The following is an 18,619-nucleotide window of genomic DNA, read 5'->3' as shown; positions in this document are numbered from 1 at the left end:
TATTCACAAATCGAATTTACATAAATAGTTTGTAAATGTTGCAAAGCCACGAGGTTTGACCCCGATGAAAAATACGTAAAAACATCAGTAATTATAGTTAACTGGGACACTTTTATATGGATAATTTTTTATGCGTGTTGCATCATCAAAACGCAATCAATGGCTTACACGCTCTGCAAATACCGGTCATGTGGTCGGCCTTCCGCACCCCTGTGCCATCGCCAATGAACTTCAGCTTCCTGTAGTGCGGATGCAGTGATTGGCTTATACGCAAGTGGTTTCCACACGTTCGTATTAAATGTTAACCAGTCTTTGAGGTTCATTCGTCGTTGAACGTTTATTTTATTACTTTGCGATCTCAGGGGTATCTCCGGATAATCTTTCAGGATTAACACATGGCTTTAAACACAAAAGACTACTGCGCAGGCTTCCGACACGAGTTCAAGTCATTCGCCACAGATGCGATCCACGTTGGTCAGGAGCCAGAGCAGTGGAAATCTATGGCCGTAGTGCCTCCAATTTCACTGTCTACCACATTTAAACAGTATGCCCCGGGAAAGCATGCAGTAAGTTGATACATGTTTTGCATGAGAGATGGTTGCCTACTTATCTGAACGTGATATTTAGGTTAAGTGATTTATATTTTCCGTTAAATAGTTAAAAATTTGTTTGTGATAGAAGGTTTACAGGATCACTGCATGGATATCTATGGTAACGTGTAACCTACGCGTGAGACTAATGTCTAGCTGGCTGGTATCTATGTAATTGGACAATGAGCCAGCCAGCTCAATTATAGTATGTGACTAACTCCATTAGACTATGTAAGATAGCTTTGTTACTTGTAGAGGACTTTTCTGGACTATCCCTGACATTTATACAATTCTTAGCTTTCTTCTTTGTAGAGAAAGGCAAATGGAACAATGAAATATGTAGGTTACCTTAGCTAGGATAGTTAGCTCGCTAGCTAGATATGTCGCCAGATAAAGTTAGCTAACCTAACCTAGGTTGGCATCGTCTGCTAACAAATTCCTGAGCTATTTTTTCCATCATAGCTCGAAAGAGTTATTTCAATATAAAATGTCAAAAATCATTCACTTGGTATAACGTTGTTTCCAGCGTTAACATGGTGAATGGTAGACCGTGTTGGTTGATGCCCAATACGTTATTTTTAGAACTATCCTTGGAGTTATTGGTTTTGAACACCAGAATGTTAAATGTGTAAAAATAATTAGTGAGGAGTATTTCAACTTGGTTTTCTGTCTCTTCAGTTAAGTATAAGTTGTAGTAGGTTGCTCAACTTTAACACAGTATTATTGTAAAAAGTGGCAGGACAAAAATAAAATAGAATCCTACACTAACTCCCTGACAATAAACAGACAATACCCCCAAACCCGATTGGAATATAAAATATTCCATTAGCTATCACAATGACTCTTCACAATTTATTCCCGTTTTCAGCTTTAGGCTATAGGTAGTTACTTTTTTGGAACATTTTGTACATTTTAGCTACCTATTAGATAGGGTTAGCAGTGAGATTTGTTTGTCCATTGTTTAAGGACAAAAGAAGTCTTTCTGGACTGTCTTACTTATACACTTCTCAGCTAGACACAGATATTTTAACTGCTGCCCAGAGCATGGCTTGACTGGCATATGAATTATGTAGGATAGCTATAGGAAATTAGTTAAGAGTGTAGAAGACAGTTAAGTGCTCTTTAAGCAACAATGTTTGATTATATGCATCACATGTCAGTTATTACAAATCAAACAAAATATCTGACCTAGACAACTAATAACCTTTTGTGTGATGATGATGTTGTAAGGTTCTTTAGTTTAAGTGCAGAAGTCGCCCTTTCTCTCCAGTCTGTTCCACCTTCAAGCTCAGAAAACAACCCCAATTCAAGAGACTAGAGTCAGTTGTAGTCAGAGAAGCTCCAATTTATTAGCAGAAGGAAGCTGAGTGTGAGAGAGAGAGAGAGAGAGAGAGAGGAAAACATTAAATGACGTGCCAGAGGTATGGGAAAGCCAAGTGTGAGAAGGTCCTAAGGGTGATGAGGAATTGAACTTGTTGGGAGCAGCTGGCGGTTTGCCAACTACTACTGTCTGTCATAAAGGCATGGCCAGTCCATTCTTGAAACAAACATGATCTTCATTTTAGATTAACAGGGTGATTTTTATACTAACACTGCAACTGATTATAGAGTTCATAATCATCTACTTTATTTCACTTGCAGGACTTGGGGCAAATTTTGACATCATTTTATTGGTGGAAATTCTGTTCCATTTGATATGATGTTTTGAATTTTCAAAGTTTTAATTATTATTATTATTATTATTATTATTATTATTAATTTATATTTTTTAAATCATAGGGTTTTGAATACAGTCGCAGTGGAAATCCTACACGCAATTGTCTTGAGAGGGCAGTTGCAGCTTTGGATGGAGCCAAGTACTGTAAGTCTTTAAGCTCATCATGTAAACTGTATTGTTATTCAGTGTTGCAGCAGGTAAGAGTTGTTACATTGTAACTCATTATCACACTCCTCAACCTTTTAATAGATGAGCTCTATAGCCATACAAATGGCACCTTATCCTGCATTTAACAAGGATCATGTCATCCAGCTGTTTGTTCCTGCTACTTCCTGTTTGTTAATCCAACTCTTTGTTCCATTATATAACATTAAGCACCAGTAGTTGCACCCTCACAATCTAATTGCTTGATATTGTGATATTGGTGATAACATTTGTTTTGGAGTGATAAACCCATTCTATAACTCCCTGGATATGTTGCCTTTTGTACTGTAACTTTTTGGTGGAAGGAACCGACAATTTTAACACTGTTTTGGGCTTCTTTATTTTGTAAAACTATATTGTATTATTGTTTATTTTGTAGAACTGGTGATCTGTCACCAAATCACACCCATGATTTTGTTCTCGATAACACACACCCTCTCGTGTTCACTTGCTTAATTATTACATAGGTAACTAATTGATTGAGCAAAATGTTAATGATGATATGATGGTGGTACTGTGAATTGTTTTGATAGGTGTGGCTCTTGCCTCTGGATTGGCTGCTACTGTTACCATCACACACTTGCTGAAGTCTGGAGATGGGATTGTGTGCATGAATGATGTCTACGGAGGTGGGCATCTGCTATACACTGTGCTGCAAATATTCTCCCTGTTCCATTCCATCATCTGCATGGAGATGATGTGCAGTAGAGGGTGTCAGAAATTATAAAAATGGCTTTCATGTTTTGTTTTGTTTTTCCCCCCCCTCACCAGGAACCAATCGCTATTTTAGAAGAGTAGCTGCAGAAATTGGCTATGACATCTCCTTTGTTGACTGCACAAAACCTGAAGAGCTAAAGGCAGCACTTAAACTTAATACAAAGGTGTGCCTGTTTGGGTATTTGGCAGGCATGAAGCATTTACATGGATTTTGCAATACTTATTTTGTTCCTTCCTTTTTTTTTTTTTTTTTTTTTTTTTTTTTTTTTTTTGTTCCTTGTAGCTGTTGTGGCTTGAAACTCCTACAAACCCAACTATGAAGGTTGTAGACATTGAAGCCTGTTCAGCGATTGCACATGAACACAGTAAAGATCTTATAGTTGTTGTGGACAACACCTTCATGTCTGCTTACTTCCAGGTATACATTTGTTTGCTTTTTATTTTCTTCTTACATCTATACACTATCTGAACCCTGGTAATTGATCACAAAATTATAATTTTTATATGCATAAAAATAGTCTATAGGAATTAGAAAATTGGGAGGGAATTGTGCTAGATTTGGGCATTTGATGGTCAAAGATTAATGGATGTGAATATCATCCTTGGTTCCAAAAGCATGTCTGAATCACTGATGAAATGTTTTGATCTTTTTAGCAACTACCTTTACACTTTCCTAAACAAAAATGGCATTCATTTAAGCTGACATAACCACATATTCAGTTTGTTTGTCATGATTAGTGGCAAAGTAAAATTGTTATTCTGCAAGTTTTTTTTTGGAATGCTAGTTTCAATGTCTTGCTAATGTTTGCTATGTACAGCGCCCCCTGTCCCTTGGAGCAGACATATGCATGTACTCTGCAACAAAGTACATGAATGGTAAAATAATATAATACATTCAGTCACACAGCAATTTAAATATTGCAGTTGGTCTTTGCATATCAGCTAATTGAAAACATCGATCTTTTCAGGACACAGTGATGTTATCATGGGGTTAATTTCTGTCAACCGTGAGGACCTCTATGAACAACTAAAGTTTTTACAAAACGGTAAGAAAAGGAGTCAAATCGAGAGGCCCTATAAATTAATCTTGCATAAAAGGGCAGAAATCAGAAATTTATATTGGCATGTAAGAATTTTTTGTTCAAGTTAAAATGCATATTCTTTTTATAATTTTGTGGCTTTGCATCAAAAGGTAGTCTATTGTGAAGTCCCTTTCTCTACAAGTCAAGCTGTGGATTCAGGTAGCTCTGGCAGCTGGACAGGTTATGGGGTAAAGCAGCAGACTAGAAAGACAGCTGCAATGGTAATATCAACAAAGAATAATCTGTAGTAATAGTCTCACACAGGGAAACACTAACACCACATTCCCTACTGTGAGGGCTTTGGGTGTAGGCTTGCACGTGTCTTTTAATGAGGCAGAGTCACTTGGTTATCTTCTCATAAATCTAGCATTGAAACTGGTGAGACTTTTACTCCAAGCAGATTTTTGCCAGAGAACAGCAGTGGGTGTTTTATGGCTATCCTCTAGATGAGGAATAACAGTTTTTTTTTTTTTTTTTTTTTTTTTTTTTTTTAAAAACCATTATTGATTGCTTAGTTTTATTTGACACGTTGCAACAGGCACAGGACAACACAGACAAGGTTAAAAAAAAAAAAGAAAAACCAACAAAAAACAGTAAAATAAAACAATTTTATTATAAAACTAGAAGACTGGTAATGTATCCGGGAAAACTGACATTCTTAAGTTCTTGATCCATATCAAGAGCAAGACATGGCAATCATTCACTTTGCTATAATCTTGCTGGAATCTCTGAAAAATTGGCAAGAATCTTTGCTAGAATCTGGCAGGAATATGCTGGTAAATCAATCTTGAAAGCTGATTTCCAGGATTTTCATTCAGGCTTGTATGTCAGGATGCATCAAAGCACTTTTCCTGTTGCAGAATTCATTGTTCTCCCCCATATGAAAATGCATACAACTTCACCCTAATAGTTCTAATGAATCCTGTGTACTAAGCTCAGTATAAATTACAGAAGTAACTGCACTCTGTCACACAGCTCTGACAACTTTAGCAGTGGATAGGAATTTTGAAATTCTTCCAATATGTGCTGCAATGCAAAGGGATGATATTAATAGAGCTTTCTATTAAGAACTCACCCACTTTGTATTTGTACTGTGGTTCTGTCACATTTAAAGAAATGTGCAGGGATTGGAATAGAGACCAGTTGCATTCTTGCCTATATTTGAGATTTTAAGGTTTGACCACTTTGAACCATAATGACTGTAAAGACAGAGCAGTCAGCCATGCAGAGACAGCAGTCAGCCTTGCGCTGTTGTACTGCCAAATTTCAGGATTGTGTTTAACACAGTTGTTTTGCTTTTGCACTTCCACAGCTTTGGGATCTGTTCCTTCCCCGTTCGATTGTTATCTCTGTAACCGGGGCCTGAAGACACTGCCACTGCGAATGAAGCAGCACTTCAGGAACGCAATGGCTGTGGCCCAGTTTCTAGAGGCTGATCCCAGAGTGGACAAAGTCATTTTTCCAGGTGACTGACATAAGAATCTTTTAAAGCTGCAAGATGCAAAGTGTACGAACAGCATCAATTTGAATAAACATAATTAGTTGTGCCCTCCATTGATGATGATGATGATGATGATGATGATGATCATGGTAAACAACTAATAGAAAATATAATTAAAATAAAGAGCATTATTAATAGCCCCACTTCTAGTTTCATTTAGGTTTTAGGTAACTGCATTGGTTGACGGTAACTTGATGTACGCTAGGTGGCAACATTTTAGATTCCTGGAGCAGTAGTTGAATTCTGGAATAGGACATAGCAGGTGACAACTTCTCTCTCTGCCAGGTGTGCCATCTCACCCTCAGTATGAGCTCATGAAGAGACAATGCACAGGATGCCCTGGGATGATCACCTTCTACATTAAAGGCAAGCTGGAGCATGCCACAGCTTTCCTCAGCAACCTCAAGGTGATTTGGGAAAATGTTCTTACAACAGAACTAAAATACATAGAACTGTTAAAACACCCAACTATAAAAGTATACAACATAAGGGTGTTTGTTACTGTATTTATTCACCCCCTACCCCACAAAAGTTTAAAGAATGTGAAGCTTTATAAATATATCTTGCTCCAAATTGAAGTACCAGGTACTCCGTTGCATAGCCCAGGGTAAATGATCAATTTCCTTATTGCTACAACAGCCTGCTTTTGTCAGAAGTTTATAATTCAGCTAGCCTAATCTAGTGTTTAACCTTTGTAAATGTGCACGGCCGAGAATGCATACTTGAGGCAGTGTCAACAATATATTAAACTATAACTGGCTCTAAGATAGTTGTTCACTCTAGTTAATCAGTATTTTGGCATTAAATTATGTAATGTGGTCTAAAGATCTGAGGTTCACAAGAGTTCAGAGTTGCACAGGGTTTAGAAGCCAAGTACTAGCACATTACAACTGGATAGATATTTAATAAGCCTTAAATAGCCTGGAAAACACTACTGCAATGCCATCTGATAGAAAGATTGATAAAGGGAGAGAGAGCAAGGCTCTGAGAGAGCGCCACTCCAATGACCACATATTGGCAGCAAAATGTGCATAACAGTGAGGGTAGACAGGAACAAGACTTCAGAGAACAGAGTTTGGCCTACAGTGTAATGGCTTTAACCTAATCATTACTACTCTTCTGCATAAAGTTCTACAATAATCATGATGAGCTCCTTCTGAGTGGGGATTTTCATTTTTCATATTTGAGCCAGGTGTTAATGATTGCTATTCATTGCATCTGTGTTGTGTGCTTCAGTTATTTGCACTTGCTGAAAGTCTGGGAGGGTATGAGAGTCTGGCAGAACATCCGTAAGTACCACATGTCCTGTCCACAGCTGATAATGCACAGCCACCTGCTGCAGCTGCTCAAAGCAGAACTTCTATTCAATTCCTTCTATTTTTAACATTCTCTCCTCCTACAGGCCCAGTTCACTAGTGTCAAGACTATAGCTCACACAGATTTCAGATGAAACCCAAATAAAATATTATTCACTCTTTTGTAGTAGGTGTGATCACAAAGTATTGCATGGTTTCAAAATGTAGTTTATCCCACAAGGGGGCACTAGTGTTTTTAGGCTGAAGTTGAAATGCATGCACATGATTAACTTTTCCACCATAGCTTTTTATTTGTTTTTTAAAATGAAGAGATTGCTTTCAGAATAAATTAGACTTTTCAAAGACATTATTGAATATTTCAACATCAGTAAGTCAGTGTCTCTCTTGCCTTGAATGGCCTATGTAACATGCAGTTAATCTTGTATGTTCTCTAACTTCTCTAAAGTGATTTTATGATTTTGCCCTTTCAAACCAAATGTGATCTGTCACTAGGCCTTGTTAAGTCCTCCACTGTGGCCTGTATACCCTGCAATATGACCATCCACATCTGCTTTATTTACTAGAGCAATTATGACTCATGCCTCGGTGTCAGAAAATGAGCGGATGCAGCTGGGTATCACAGATACTCTCATCCGTCTCTCTGTGGGACTGGAGGATGAGGAGGACATTATCGCGGACTTGGACCAAGCTCTCAGCGCAGCTGTAAGTGAACACAGAAAACCCACGCCCGTACACATGCACACAGATCCATAAACATCATCCTAAGCCTGTGTCTCATACACAAACGCTGCTCTTGAAGAGCTCTGCTCCCTAGGTAATGATTAATCTTCATAGAAATGGCCAGTGCTGTATGTGTCTGGTACTAAGCTTATCTCCAAGCTAAAGGCATTACCACCTGTCATGTTACTTTCGTTGGCTGGTGCCTGTATTCCTGCCCACTAGCGCTTTCAAATCAGTAATGGATCATGCTCATTTCACCAAATCAAATTGCCTGAAATTATGATGCTCTAAACAAGCCATATGTCAACACGCAGTTAAATTAAAGCAAAGTGAGCATGTCTTGAACCCTCATGGTGACGATTTATGGAATACACTTGGTCTGTTGCTAAGGGCCAAGAGCTGCTCTCCCTCAGCGCGTTGCAAAACTAGATGCAGCAGTCAAATCAAGATGAATCGGCCTGGATCGACGGTTGACGGTTATTCCCCTGGAAACACATTGGTGCAAAATGAGTCAGCACTGCAGAAGGAGGCTGTAGCAGGCAGGCAGCAGTTGGAGTGTGCCTCCTCCCCAGGGAGTTGGGGGCTCACACAGACATCGGCCCCTCTTTCAGGGACTTCAGAGACAGCCTGATGTGTGCTGTTGGTTATTAAAGAGCAATGCACACAATCCTCCATGGTCCGATCCACTCAGTCACCTGCTCCTGCTTTTAGTGATTCTTAGCACTGTGTGCTATTTGTGATTTTATTTGATCAATATCTTGTCCACTGGTCACAAGCAGGTCTGCTAGTGATTAAATACAGCCTGATGACCTAATCAAGTTGTTCATGTATGTATTAAATTGTAGTTGGGAATTGTCCTTTACACAAATCTAAGATTCCTGTTCATGTGATACTGTTTTAATTTGTGTGTCTGGCAGTGTGTTTAAACCATTGTGAAAAATATTGACTCTTTTTACAGTGATTTCACAGGGCTGTTCCTGCTGCTGTCTCGTCAGCCTCCCAGTACATTTACCTGATTTTAGACCCACTATGATGCTCAATTTTAGAGAGTAGTCTTGCCGCTTTATTAAAGACCTGCTCTTTTTTTGAACTACATTTTAGAACTTTGACTTAAATGGGCCTGTTCCATAAACTCTGAAGACTTTTTGTCCTAATAGTGAAATGTAGATTGTGGCATGCTTACTGTCTCTTGAAATTAAGAAGTTAATTATCTAGATCTCAGTGGAGCCCCTGTAATTGCTGAATATGCTCATGTTTGCTGCCTTTTATTGAGCTCTTCCACTGAGCTTCAAATCGTGAACTCTGGGTCTGTTCATTCTGTTGACTGTTTGATGAGCTGAAACCCAAACTCAGTGCCAAGCCTTTTCAAATGGCTTCTTGCCAGAGTCCATCACATTGATGACTGTGTACTGCAGTCCCACTCTTGGCTGCAGCAAAACAAGCTTGTGGAATTAGATTTGGCCGTATTACTGTATTTTAAATATTCTTTAAGTACATCTCATGTATATGGCAGTATGAATGAGGTAGTATTCGCAAGTTGCAAATTATGCATAAATACTTCATACTAATACAGAAAATTGCCATTTTGCCCAAGAGTAGCTACAAGTCTATGTTGACGTTAGCTAGGGATCGCCAATATTTATTCATGGGGTTATGCCTTAGCTTCCTGAAGTTAATGATGGATTTTCTGCTGCTATTCAAGTTTTAGCAATTGTCTTACATGGTTTCTTTTAAAATTTGACTGAGTAATATATTTATTATTGAGATTCAATGTGTACAGTATGAGAAATGGAAAAACAAGCTAATGTTCATAAAAGGTGTCAATGTCCAGCTAAATTATATTCCAGTACTGTCTGGACAGTAAATACATTTTAATCAAAGGTGTAAAATTGGATTCGAGACCTTCCTTCTCTAGTATTAAAACCAGCTCTGTGGTTATGCATGGTGCTCTACTCAAAATGAAATATTCACTCTGCTAGAAACTACTCCTGCAGTTTCATTTCTGCTTCCTCTGGAGAGGGGAGAAGAGGCATTCCAATTACCTGAACACTGCAGTAAAGACTGTAGTAAATTACCACTGTAGTAAAGTTTTTAGTCGCTTCAGAGCACCAATCTTTTGGAAATCCTTTCCACAAGAGTTCGCCAAGTGTCCATAGGAATTTGTGACCGTTCAGTCAAAAGACCAGTTGTGAGTTCAGGCACCGATGATTGATGAGAAATCTGAACCCAAAAACAACGTTCAAATTCATCTCGTGTGTTCAGTGGGATCAGGTCTCTGCAATCTCCTTGAGTTACTCCACATTAAAACTTGTCAATCCATGTATTAAAGGATCTTTGTGCACAGGGCACAATCATACTAAAGCAGGAAAGGACATTCTGCTACCTGTTGCTACAAGGTTAGAAGTATGTAATTGTCTAAAATGGCAAACCATTGACTTTACCCTTCACTAGAACTAAGGGTCCTATCCCAAACTCTGAAAAATCCCAGAGCATTATCCCTCCTATGCCTGACTTTTTTTAGTGCTGGTACTGTGCATTCCAGTAAGTAGCATTCTCCTTTTGTTCACCAAACCCAGATTCATCCATCAGACTCCCAGATAGTGTTGCCACCACCCCACAGTCCAGTGGAGGTGTGTTTTACACCATTCCAGCCAATACTGGGCATTTCGCATAGTAGTCTTAGGCTTGTGTGCTATTGCTTGTGTGCTATCAAACTTTCATGAAGCTCCAGATACACAATTTTACTGCTTCTGTTACCTGCAGAGGCAACAGAGGATAGGTGCTGCACATTTCAGAACCTAATGGCTTTGCTCTGAGAGTTTGCATGCTTTAAAGCTTCAGCACTGTCCAGTTGCTGCATCTGTATTTTTCCATTGCACAGTGGTAGTGCTTGGAGTCGATGGGGCTATGTGGTGAGTGACTGGAGGCAGTCAAATGTTCACTAGCAATCATTAGGTGGTTTTTGCTATTTAGTGCTGCTGGCAAACAAGGGAATTCTGCATAAAGACTTCATTCAGCATAATGCCAGCGCCGCATTACCTACTTTTTTTTTTTTTTTTTTTTTTTTTTTTTTTTTTTTTTTTTTAAATCGTGGAACATTTGACACTCATCTTTTATTGCAGTGCAATATCCTGCTAATAACTTAAAATGAGCAAAGTAATGGTGAACCATTCTTGATTGTGCCAGGTTTTTCCTGCTCAGCAATCTCATTAAGTGGATGGAAAATTAACCATAAAGAAGCACGAGATCCAAGTTTATATTTTGGCTTTGACAAAATATGAACAGAGCTGAATGTTAGCTATAGCATATAGTGAAATTTAATAAAATGTGTTAAAAAAAAAATTGAGCGCTTATATGAGAATTGGTCATAAATTTGGCAAGGGTTACTATTAATCAGTGGACACCCCCTGTATTACTTGTTTGCGAAACCAACCAAATGATAAAGATACAATGTCACAGAAACAAACTCTAGTGTGGACTTTAGCAAGGAAAATGGATGTATAACCAGCCTTGGTGAAACACTGAGATAGCAAAAATAACTAAAGGCTGTAAATTGATGCTATATTTAGGATGCACTAAAAGGAAGCACGTGTCATCGTGAGTAATCGGTGTAATCACTGTTTCTGAACTGCTTGACTAGGTAGATATTTGGAGGTAGAAAGTAAAATACTGTTGACTGTGTGTGTGTCTCTTTTGTGTTTTAACAGCACCCAAAGAAATAAACTTGCCAAGATGGTCCAGGAGCTGGAACACGACAGACTAATGTCATGTGCACTTTCTTCATATAAATAAAGAAATAATCTTTATAATAATCATGAGGATTATGCTTGAAATAATTGTCACATGTTGGGGATCAGAAAAACAAATAGATTGCTTCCAGGAATTTTTAACCAGGTGAATTTATTATTTTTTTAAATTTGTTTTTTCCCCTCCCTCATTGGTTTTCATTCATGTTAAACCAGGTGAAATGTAAGGTTCATGCCATCTTATTTTAAAGTTTGCAGCTTTTGCAAGTGTGATGATTGCCTCCTACAGTAGATTGGCCTTGTAGAAATCTGAAGGATGAGAAAGGGAACATGGCTATGATGCGGGTTTTTTTTTTCTTTCTTTCTTTCTTTCTTTGCTTATTCTGAAACTGATTTGAAATGTGTAATACTGTAATGTGCTTTAGCAAATGATTGCTGACAGATGAAGCTCAGCTGGCATTATATATATTTTTTTTCATTGCCATTGTCACACATTAAGTACACAGTGAGAATCTGGAAGACGCACTGTTCAGTCAAATGATCCTTAACTTAATGTTTTAAGACATTAGCTACATGCTAAAGATGCATTTATCACGTGTGCTGCTGGACCCATTAAAACCATTTGTAATCCATCATTCATTGTTTTCATTTCTCATTACTGAACTTAATTTGATGGTTGTATGAGACAACCAATTTCTTTATGGTGGCTGAACATGGGCCAAGGAGAATTGGTAGATATTGAAAGACTTGTCTAATGACTTAGAAAATTGATGGATAATGCCATTAGTAAACACTCATATAAAGCATAACAACTGTTGCATTTGGCTGACAGTTAATTATTACATGACAGGGCTAATAGTGCATGACTACTCTTGTGTGGTGTCATGATGTGGTGATATACTTAAGAACTCTTCAGGCAAAATCTGACTTAGCAGGTGCTGCATGTCATGCTGCAAATACAGCGCAGCTAAAGGGACTCTACATATGGAGCTTTTTGTGCCATAGACTCATTACTCATTACTCATGTGCCAGTAGCAAAACACCTAAGTTTTACCTGCGTAAGGTTTTTTTTTTTTTTTTTTTTTTTTTTTTGTCAAAAAGCAACATACAGATTTCACAGTGGGGGAGGGTGTAATGCATCATACAGATACTTACTCTTAGTTAATTCATCAGAATGTACTATTTTTCCAACATGTAATGCATCTTCCTGGTTTTTAATCAACATGGTATACCCTTATTGACTGATGAATTGTTACAGAATAATTACCAATCCAGAAGGAAAGAGACCTTGATTAATAGTTTTGCCAGGTTGCTTCTAGGGGAATTCTGTAAATCCTGGCAAACAAGGTTATTTGTTTCTCAGAAACCTCAGCTGAAAATGTATGATTGTTTCAAACAATTACCTATAGCTTCTCATAGGTGTTAAAGGAAGCTTCGTTTTAATAATAATGTTAATTGTTGCCACATTTAATGTTTTCAGTAGTAATTTCTTAAAGTACCTCTCTTTAGAAATCCTGTATACTCCAATTATGTGCTTAAGGCTATAATACATAGGTTATATATTTTCCCTGAAAATCACAAAAATTTGGATATTTGTGATTTGCTTGGTAAAGCAACTATATCTGAAGATCAAAGACGAGATTATTTTATACAAGCAAGACACCACAAAGGATTTCTTTTTCTAACCCCTCCCCCCCATTTCAGGTGCCCTATAGTAATAGAACAATTAGCATCATGTTACATATAATGTATAAATTGTGATTTTTATCAAGTTCCCACCTGAGGCTGCTCAGAAATCCATTCATACTCAGGCATCAGCCCTTAATCCCAGAGACACCCTGACTGACTTTGGTATTTCATTTAAGACAGGTAAAACGTAAATAATTCATTATGTGCCTATAAACCATCTTTGAATTTTTTGGTGCTATCCAGGAACTGAATACATATTCACTTATACTGCCTATTTTTATTACATCACATTCAGTTTGACACTGAATGTAGCCATATACAGAATTATTTAAGTGCAATTAATTGTAATATTATATTAAGTGCGGTCCATGCCCACAAGTAACAATAAACACTACATAACATGCAATGTCCTTTGTGCACTGAAAGCTCTGTTGTGGTAACCATTACAAATCATACTATTTCCAATGCAATACTCAGAGCCTGGAGCTACAAAAACTCTGAATAATGCAGTAATGGAACAAATCATAGAAGTAATTGACAATATGAATTTGCTCATGAAGCCTAATTTTTTTTTTTTTGTGGAAACCTCTGAACCTCTGACTGCTCAGACCAAGGTCTTTTCCTCTTCTGTCCAATTCCCACTTGCCTCAAATTTGATTATGGTTCCACCACTCTTGAATACTACTGTCACTATCACAGCAAGAGGTTTTCCAAACACAAAATATTTCAAATAATTGAGTTGTCATTTAGTTGTGCTGAATGTCAGAATCTGTTCTGACATTCTAATCAGAATTAATTGACACCTAGGTATGTCAATGTCTCTTAAAAAGGTCAACATCCCTACATATAAGATATTGTTAATATTACATGTTCACAGGATCATAGAACAAGAGCTGTATCCTTTATTATTTGCAATTTCTTGTTAATTAACAGCATTGCTTTGCTATAATAATCTTTTAAAAGTCGTTTGATATAGTTTGTCACATTTATGAATAGGTGGTTCATTCCTAGGCTGGCTCCATTTGATCAGTTTGATCTGTAACACTTTTCCTGATGGAATTCTGAGGGCAGTTGCTGATGGTAAACTGGTAAGCTGCCATTATTGAATAATACTGCAGGGCTCTATTCTGGAACCATTATTTTTTAATTAGCATATTAACACTGGGGTGAGAAATTACATGTACAATCAAAATAAAATGGAACATGCTACATACATAAATCATGTTGCACCCTTCTTAAGCAGGTCCTTCCCCTAGAGTAAAAGAAAATATAAAGAATGTTATTATTTACCTGATACTTTTTTTAATCCAAAGTCACTTATGAGTATAACAGAATACAACTTGAGGGTGAAGGGCTTTGCTCAGGGTCCCAACAGTAGGGCTTGAACCAGCAACCTTCCAATTACAAGGCAAGTACCTTAACCACTGAGCTATTATTCACATGTAGCTCATCACATGTCTCTAAGTATTCCCTCTATGTTACAGTTTAGTATATGGTGGCACCACATGTTTTTATACCTTTCTGAGCTTGTCTGATAAATGTAGTCAAATTCTCATAACTTGCTTACCACTTAGTATGCCAAATATTTGTTAGGTTTTACAGCTTATTAAAGTTAAAACCAAAGCAACTTTATTCACTATGTGCTGTTAGTTTGCCATCTGGTGTCAATCAGAGGATGGTTTCCCCCTCTAAGCCTTAGTTCCTCTCAAGGCATCTTCCTCCTGCTCTCAGTGAGGTTCTCCTTTCACTGTTGGCTTAGCTTGCTTCACTGTAGTAATTATAGCTAGGAATGCAGCAGTGTGTCTGGGCACAGGAAATGACCTCACTGCTTTTCCATGTTTCTGAGGTCATTATGTCATTACATTTCAAAGAAATTACTGCTGATATGACCGATGCTGGGAAACAACAGTAACAAGGTCAGTGTATAAAGTATGTGTTCCTTATATTTTACACAGACCCTAAAACTTATGCAGTATCACAGTTTTCTATAGTACACGCTGAGACACTATACAAGCAAGCATTGCCCTCAAATTAAGACATTTTCACATTAATAATTTTCATTAATGCAGAGCTAAAACAGAGCAAAAAATTGTCTGACTTTCAGAAATACAGCAAAAAACAATACCCTCTTTTAAATCAATGGTATTTGCAAAAACATTAATTAGATGTTTGAGCAATACCTTTCATTAGAGGCTGGTTAAAGACTCTGACTTTTTCTCTAAAAACAATGCAATTGAACAGCAGATGGGTCTTTGTCTATATGAATTTGCTTTGTTCAAGATACCTTTTGTCTTCTGATTTCTTCCAATATTTGTCTCATAATTGGAACATGAAACAAATATTTTTTAATTGTTAATAAGTTTTAACTTTGATGGATATTGTGGCATCCTAAACAGGATTGTTCAGCTTCAAACAGAAATTGCTACATGGTGGATAGAGGATAAATTTGTACTTGGTTTTATAAATATAAAATATTTAAACATTTAAATATAATAACCACAACACAATTTCACACATGCCCACAACACAGGGGAGTTAAAGGGTCTATTGCAGGTAATATCTTTATGGTGTTGTGACTAAAAAATGCAACAGCATTATATGGGGTACCATAATATGCCAGTCCAGAATTAATTGATGTTCTAGTCATAAGTGATTTCCAAATTATTTCATTCAACTATATTGATCACTTCTTTACTACCTTGACAATCTGTTTACCTAAGATTTATGGCTCTATCTTCCTGGTCCTTACACAACCTCGTACATCATATTGTACTCCTCCATGCTGGTCCAGAGCCTTACCTCTTGTAGTGACTAAGTACAAATGATTTTCAGATCAATGTACGAAATGCTCTGCTAATCCTTTTTAATAAAAATGTTTTCTTTTTTATTTATATAAAAATAGTTTTCTATTTTTATATAAATATCAAACAGCACAGAAAAAAAAATAATTTGTATTCATTATACCTTCCGAACCTCTATCACTGATCTGCTTTTTGACAACAGCTGTTGTAAAAAGCACTATATAAATACATTTTGATCATTTTGTAGAACACTATAGGTTTTCCGCTACTTTTTCTATATTAATCAGAGTAAGTAATGTGGGTATAGCTTGTGGTTTTGGTTTTGCTACCAGAATCAACAGATCCTACATAAACTATTAATAGAACCACTAGGCCATAAATCATCCAGCTCTACCACTGCACTGAAGGTGTTGAGTCCACAAGCTTTGGATCAGCAACATCTAGGCAATATGTTTAACCTTAGGGCTCCGAGTTTGAGGTCTTTTTTGTGTTGACAAAGAAGTTCATGGTCCAGGGTAAATAATAAAAAATAAAATCATTCTCTTTTATTTTTTGTAAAATTTCTCCCAATTAAAATAAATAGGATATTAAAAAATGAGAATTACTAGCCAATTGTGGCATTTAAGAAAACACCTGAAGTATAGTTCACTCTGCATGTCTTACAGAATCAGAATCAGGCTTTATTGGCCAAGTATGCTCTCACATACAAAGAAATTTGTTCTTGGTTACAGTAGCTCACAACACACAGTTGCTTATGCAAAGTACTGCAAGAGACACTTCAACTACACACACACAGAGACAGAGTCATACCTGTAAACCTTACATGTGCATCTGGCTTCATCTGTTAAGATGAAGTGCTGAGTGCAGCAGTTGGAAGATGCAGTAGACTGATGAAGTAAATTAAATAAATAAATGGGATAGGTAAAAACTTAGGGCAGATAAGGCATATAAAAGTGAAATACTATATCAAGATCAAGATGGACTTTATGTGTGTGTAATTATGCATATTATAGGGAGTTATATGCCTTGTGATATTCATCTGTTCATGAGATTGATGGCATGTGGAAAAAGCTTCTCCGTAGCCAGGTTATAATCCTGTACACTGGATCAAGACGCATCCACGTTACACTGATAATGTGGTTTTGACCCAGACAGGTCAGTCATAGTTAAAGTGCTGAAATACATTGTTGTTGCCAACTTCTAATTCACAATTGTCAAAAGGGGAATGAGTGGTAGATAAGCCATTTGAACATTGGTAAGAGCAAAACATTTTTTAAAGCTCATTTCATGCATTTAAAACATTGGTTAGTGAACAATGAAAGCATAAATAGACGTAGCTCAATGTTTGGTACATTTCAGTGTATTTAATTTCATATGTGTAGACATTGGCTATGTACAATTCTGTCTTTGCTATTTACATGTATAAGTGTACTTGTGGATTACTTCCAACACTAGTTAGAAATGTACTGCAACACCAGAAGCATGCACTTACTATAGCATGTATAGTGCACATATAAACATTAACTACTTTCACACTGAGGTGCTTTATATTTTACAAATACATTTACAGTGTTAGGCACTCACACCAGAGTGACTTACGTGTGTGTGTACTCTCCATGGAACTGGATCCATGACCTTGGTTTTGCTAGCACCTTGGTCTGACACAGTACAATGATACAAAATTTGCAGTGTATTTTAAAAACACAATTGCCAGCAAAAAAATATATCAGCCAGATACTTGCAATTTACTTCAGAGTAGTATTCAATTAAATGTGTTACTATACAGTTATTAAAATGTTCACACCACTGTGACAAGAGATGAACTGATTAACACAAATGACACACATTGCAAAAAAGGCAGAGAAAAAAATCCGAGGCAGATTTCTAATTTAATAAAACATTCTGGTCACATGCATAATCTTATATAATGGTTTCACATGAACCTACATAAAAAGTGGCATTTTCTGTCCAGATCTTAGGAGTGTGCCCCTCCCTCTTTGGTGTTTGTCCTGGCAAAGGTGGCAGTTTGGACAGTTTATAAGATTTGTATGTAGCATCAACATGATTTACAAAATAGTATGTTGTGAATGTATTTGGATCTGACATAAACGTAGCTCTAAACTGTTAAAAGCAGTTACAACGCTTTTAAAAGTGCTTTGCTTTATTATGCTTTCCAGAAGCCAATTTTATGTTAAATAGCTTATTTGCCGTAATAGGTTAGTGCTTTAAAATAGAAACTTCTTTACATTAAGGTGAAGCACTAAGCTTAAAAAAGCATACATTTTGACTTGAGCTTGTATAACTACTGATTGCTTGCGCTAAGGATGAGAAAGGGTGGTGTTAGATTAACTATTAGCTATGCTGTCATTAGTGTAGCCTTGTTGGCCTTTCCACTGTCTCTATAGAAATAAGAGCAACATTCAGGAGTTCTAGGATACTTCTTAGAGTGAAAGATAACTAACGCGGAAGGGGTGGTAAGCGAGGACGAACACACGTGCGAAGTGCCGACGCCTTGCGTGTTACGTGAAACGGAACT

At 37.1% G+C, this 18,619-nt stretch overlaps 1 protein-coding gene across 1 annotated transcript; it reads left to right on the top strand.

Annotated features, from left to right (window-relative positions):
• The first annotated feature begins 235 nt into the window (after positions 1 to 235).
• On the top strand, positions 236 to 12,228 carry cth (cystathionase (cystathionine gamma-lyase)). Its single transcript, XM_026998879.2, has 12 exons — positions 236 to 566; positions 2,370 to 2,451; positions 3,045 to 3,140; positions 3,283 to 3,392; positions 3,512 to 3,646; positions 4,047 to 4,104; positions 4,197 to 4,274; positions 5,623 to 5,775; positions 6,097 to 6,218; positions 7,048 to 7,100; positions 7,691 to 7,829; positions 11,555 to 12,228. Exons 1-12 carry the CDS (start codon positions 396 to 398, stop codon positions 11,567 to 11,569), a joined length of 1,212 nt encoding a protein of 403 aa, XP_026854680.2. The 5' UTR covers positions 236 to 395; the 3' UTR covers positions 11,570 to 12,228.
• Positions 12,229 to 18,619: the final 6,391 nt, after the last annotated feature.

This window comes from Electrophorus electricus, chromosome 3 (assembly GCF_013358815.1).
Source record: "Electrophorus electricus isolate fEleEle1 chromosome 3, fEleEle1.pri, whole genome shotgun sequence".
NCBI classification, from domain to species: Eukaryota; Metazoa; Chordata; class Actinopteri; order Gymnotiformes; family Gymnotidae; genus Electrophorus; species Electrophorus electricus.
The sequence above is the reverse complement of the archived record's forward strand: the minus strand, read 5'-3'. Positions and strand labels throughout refer to the sequence as shown.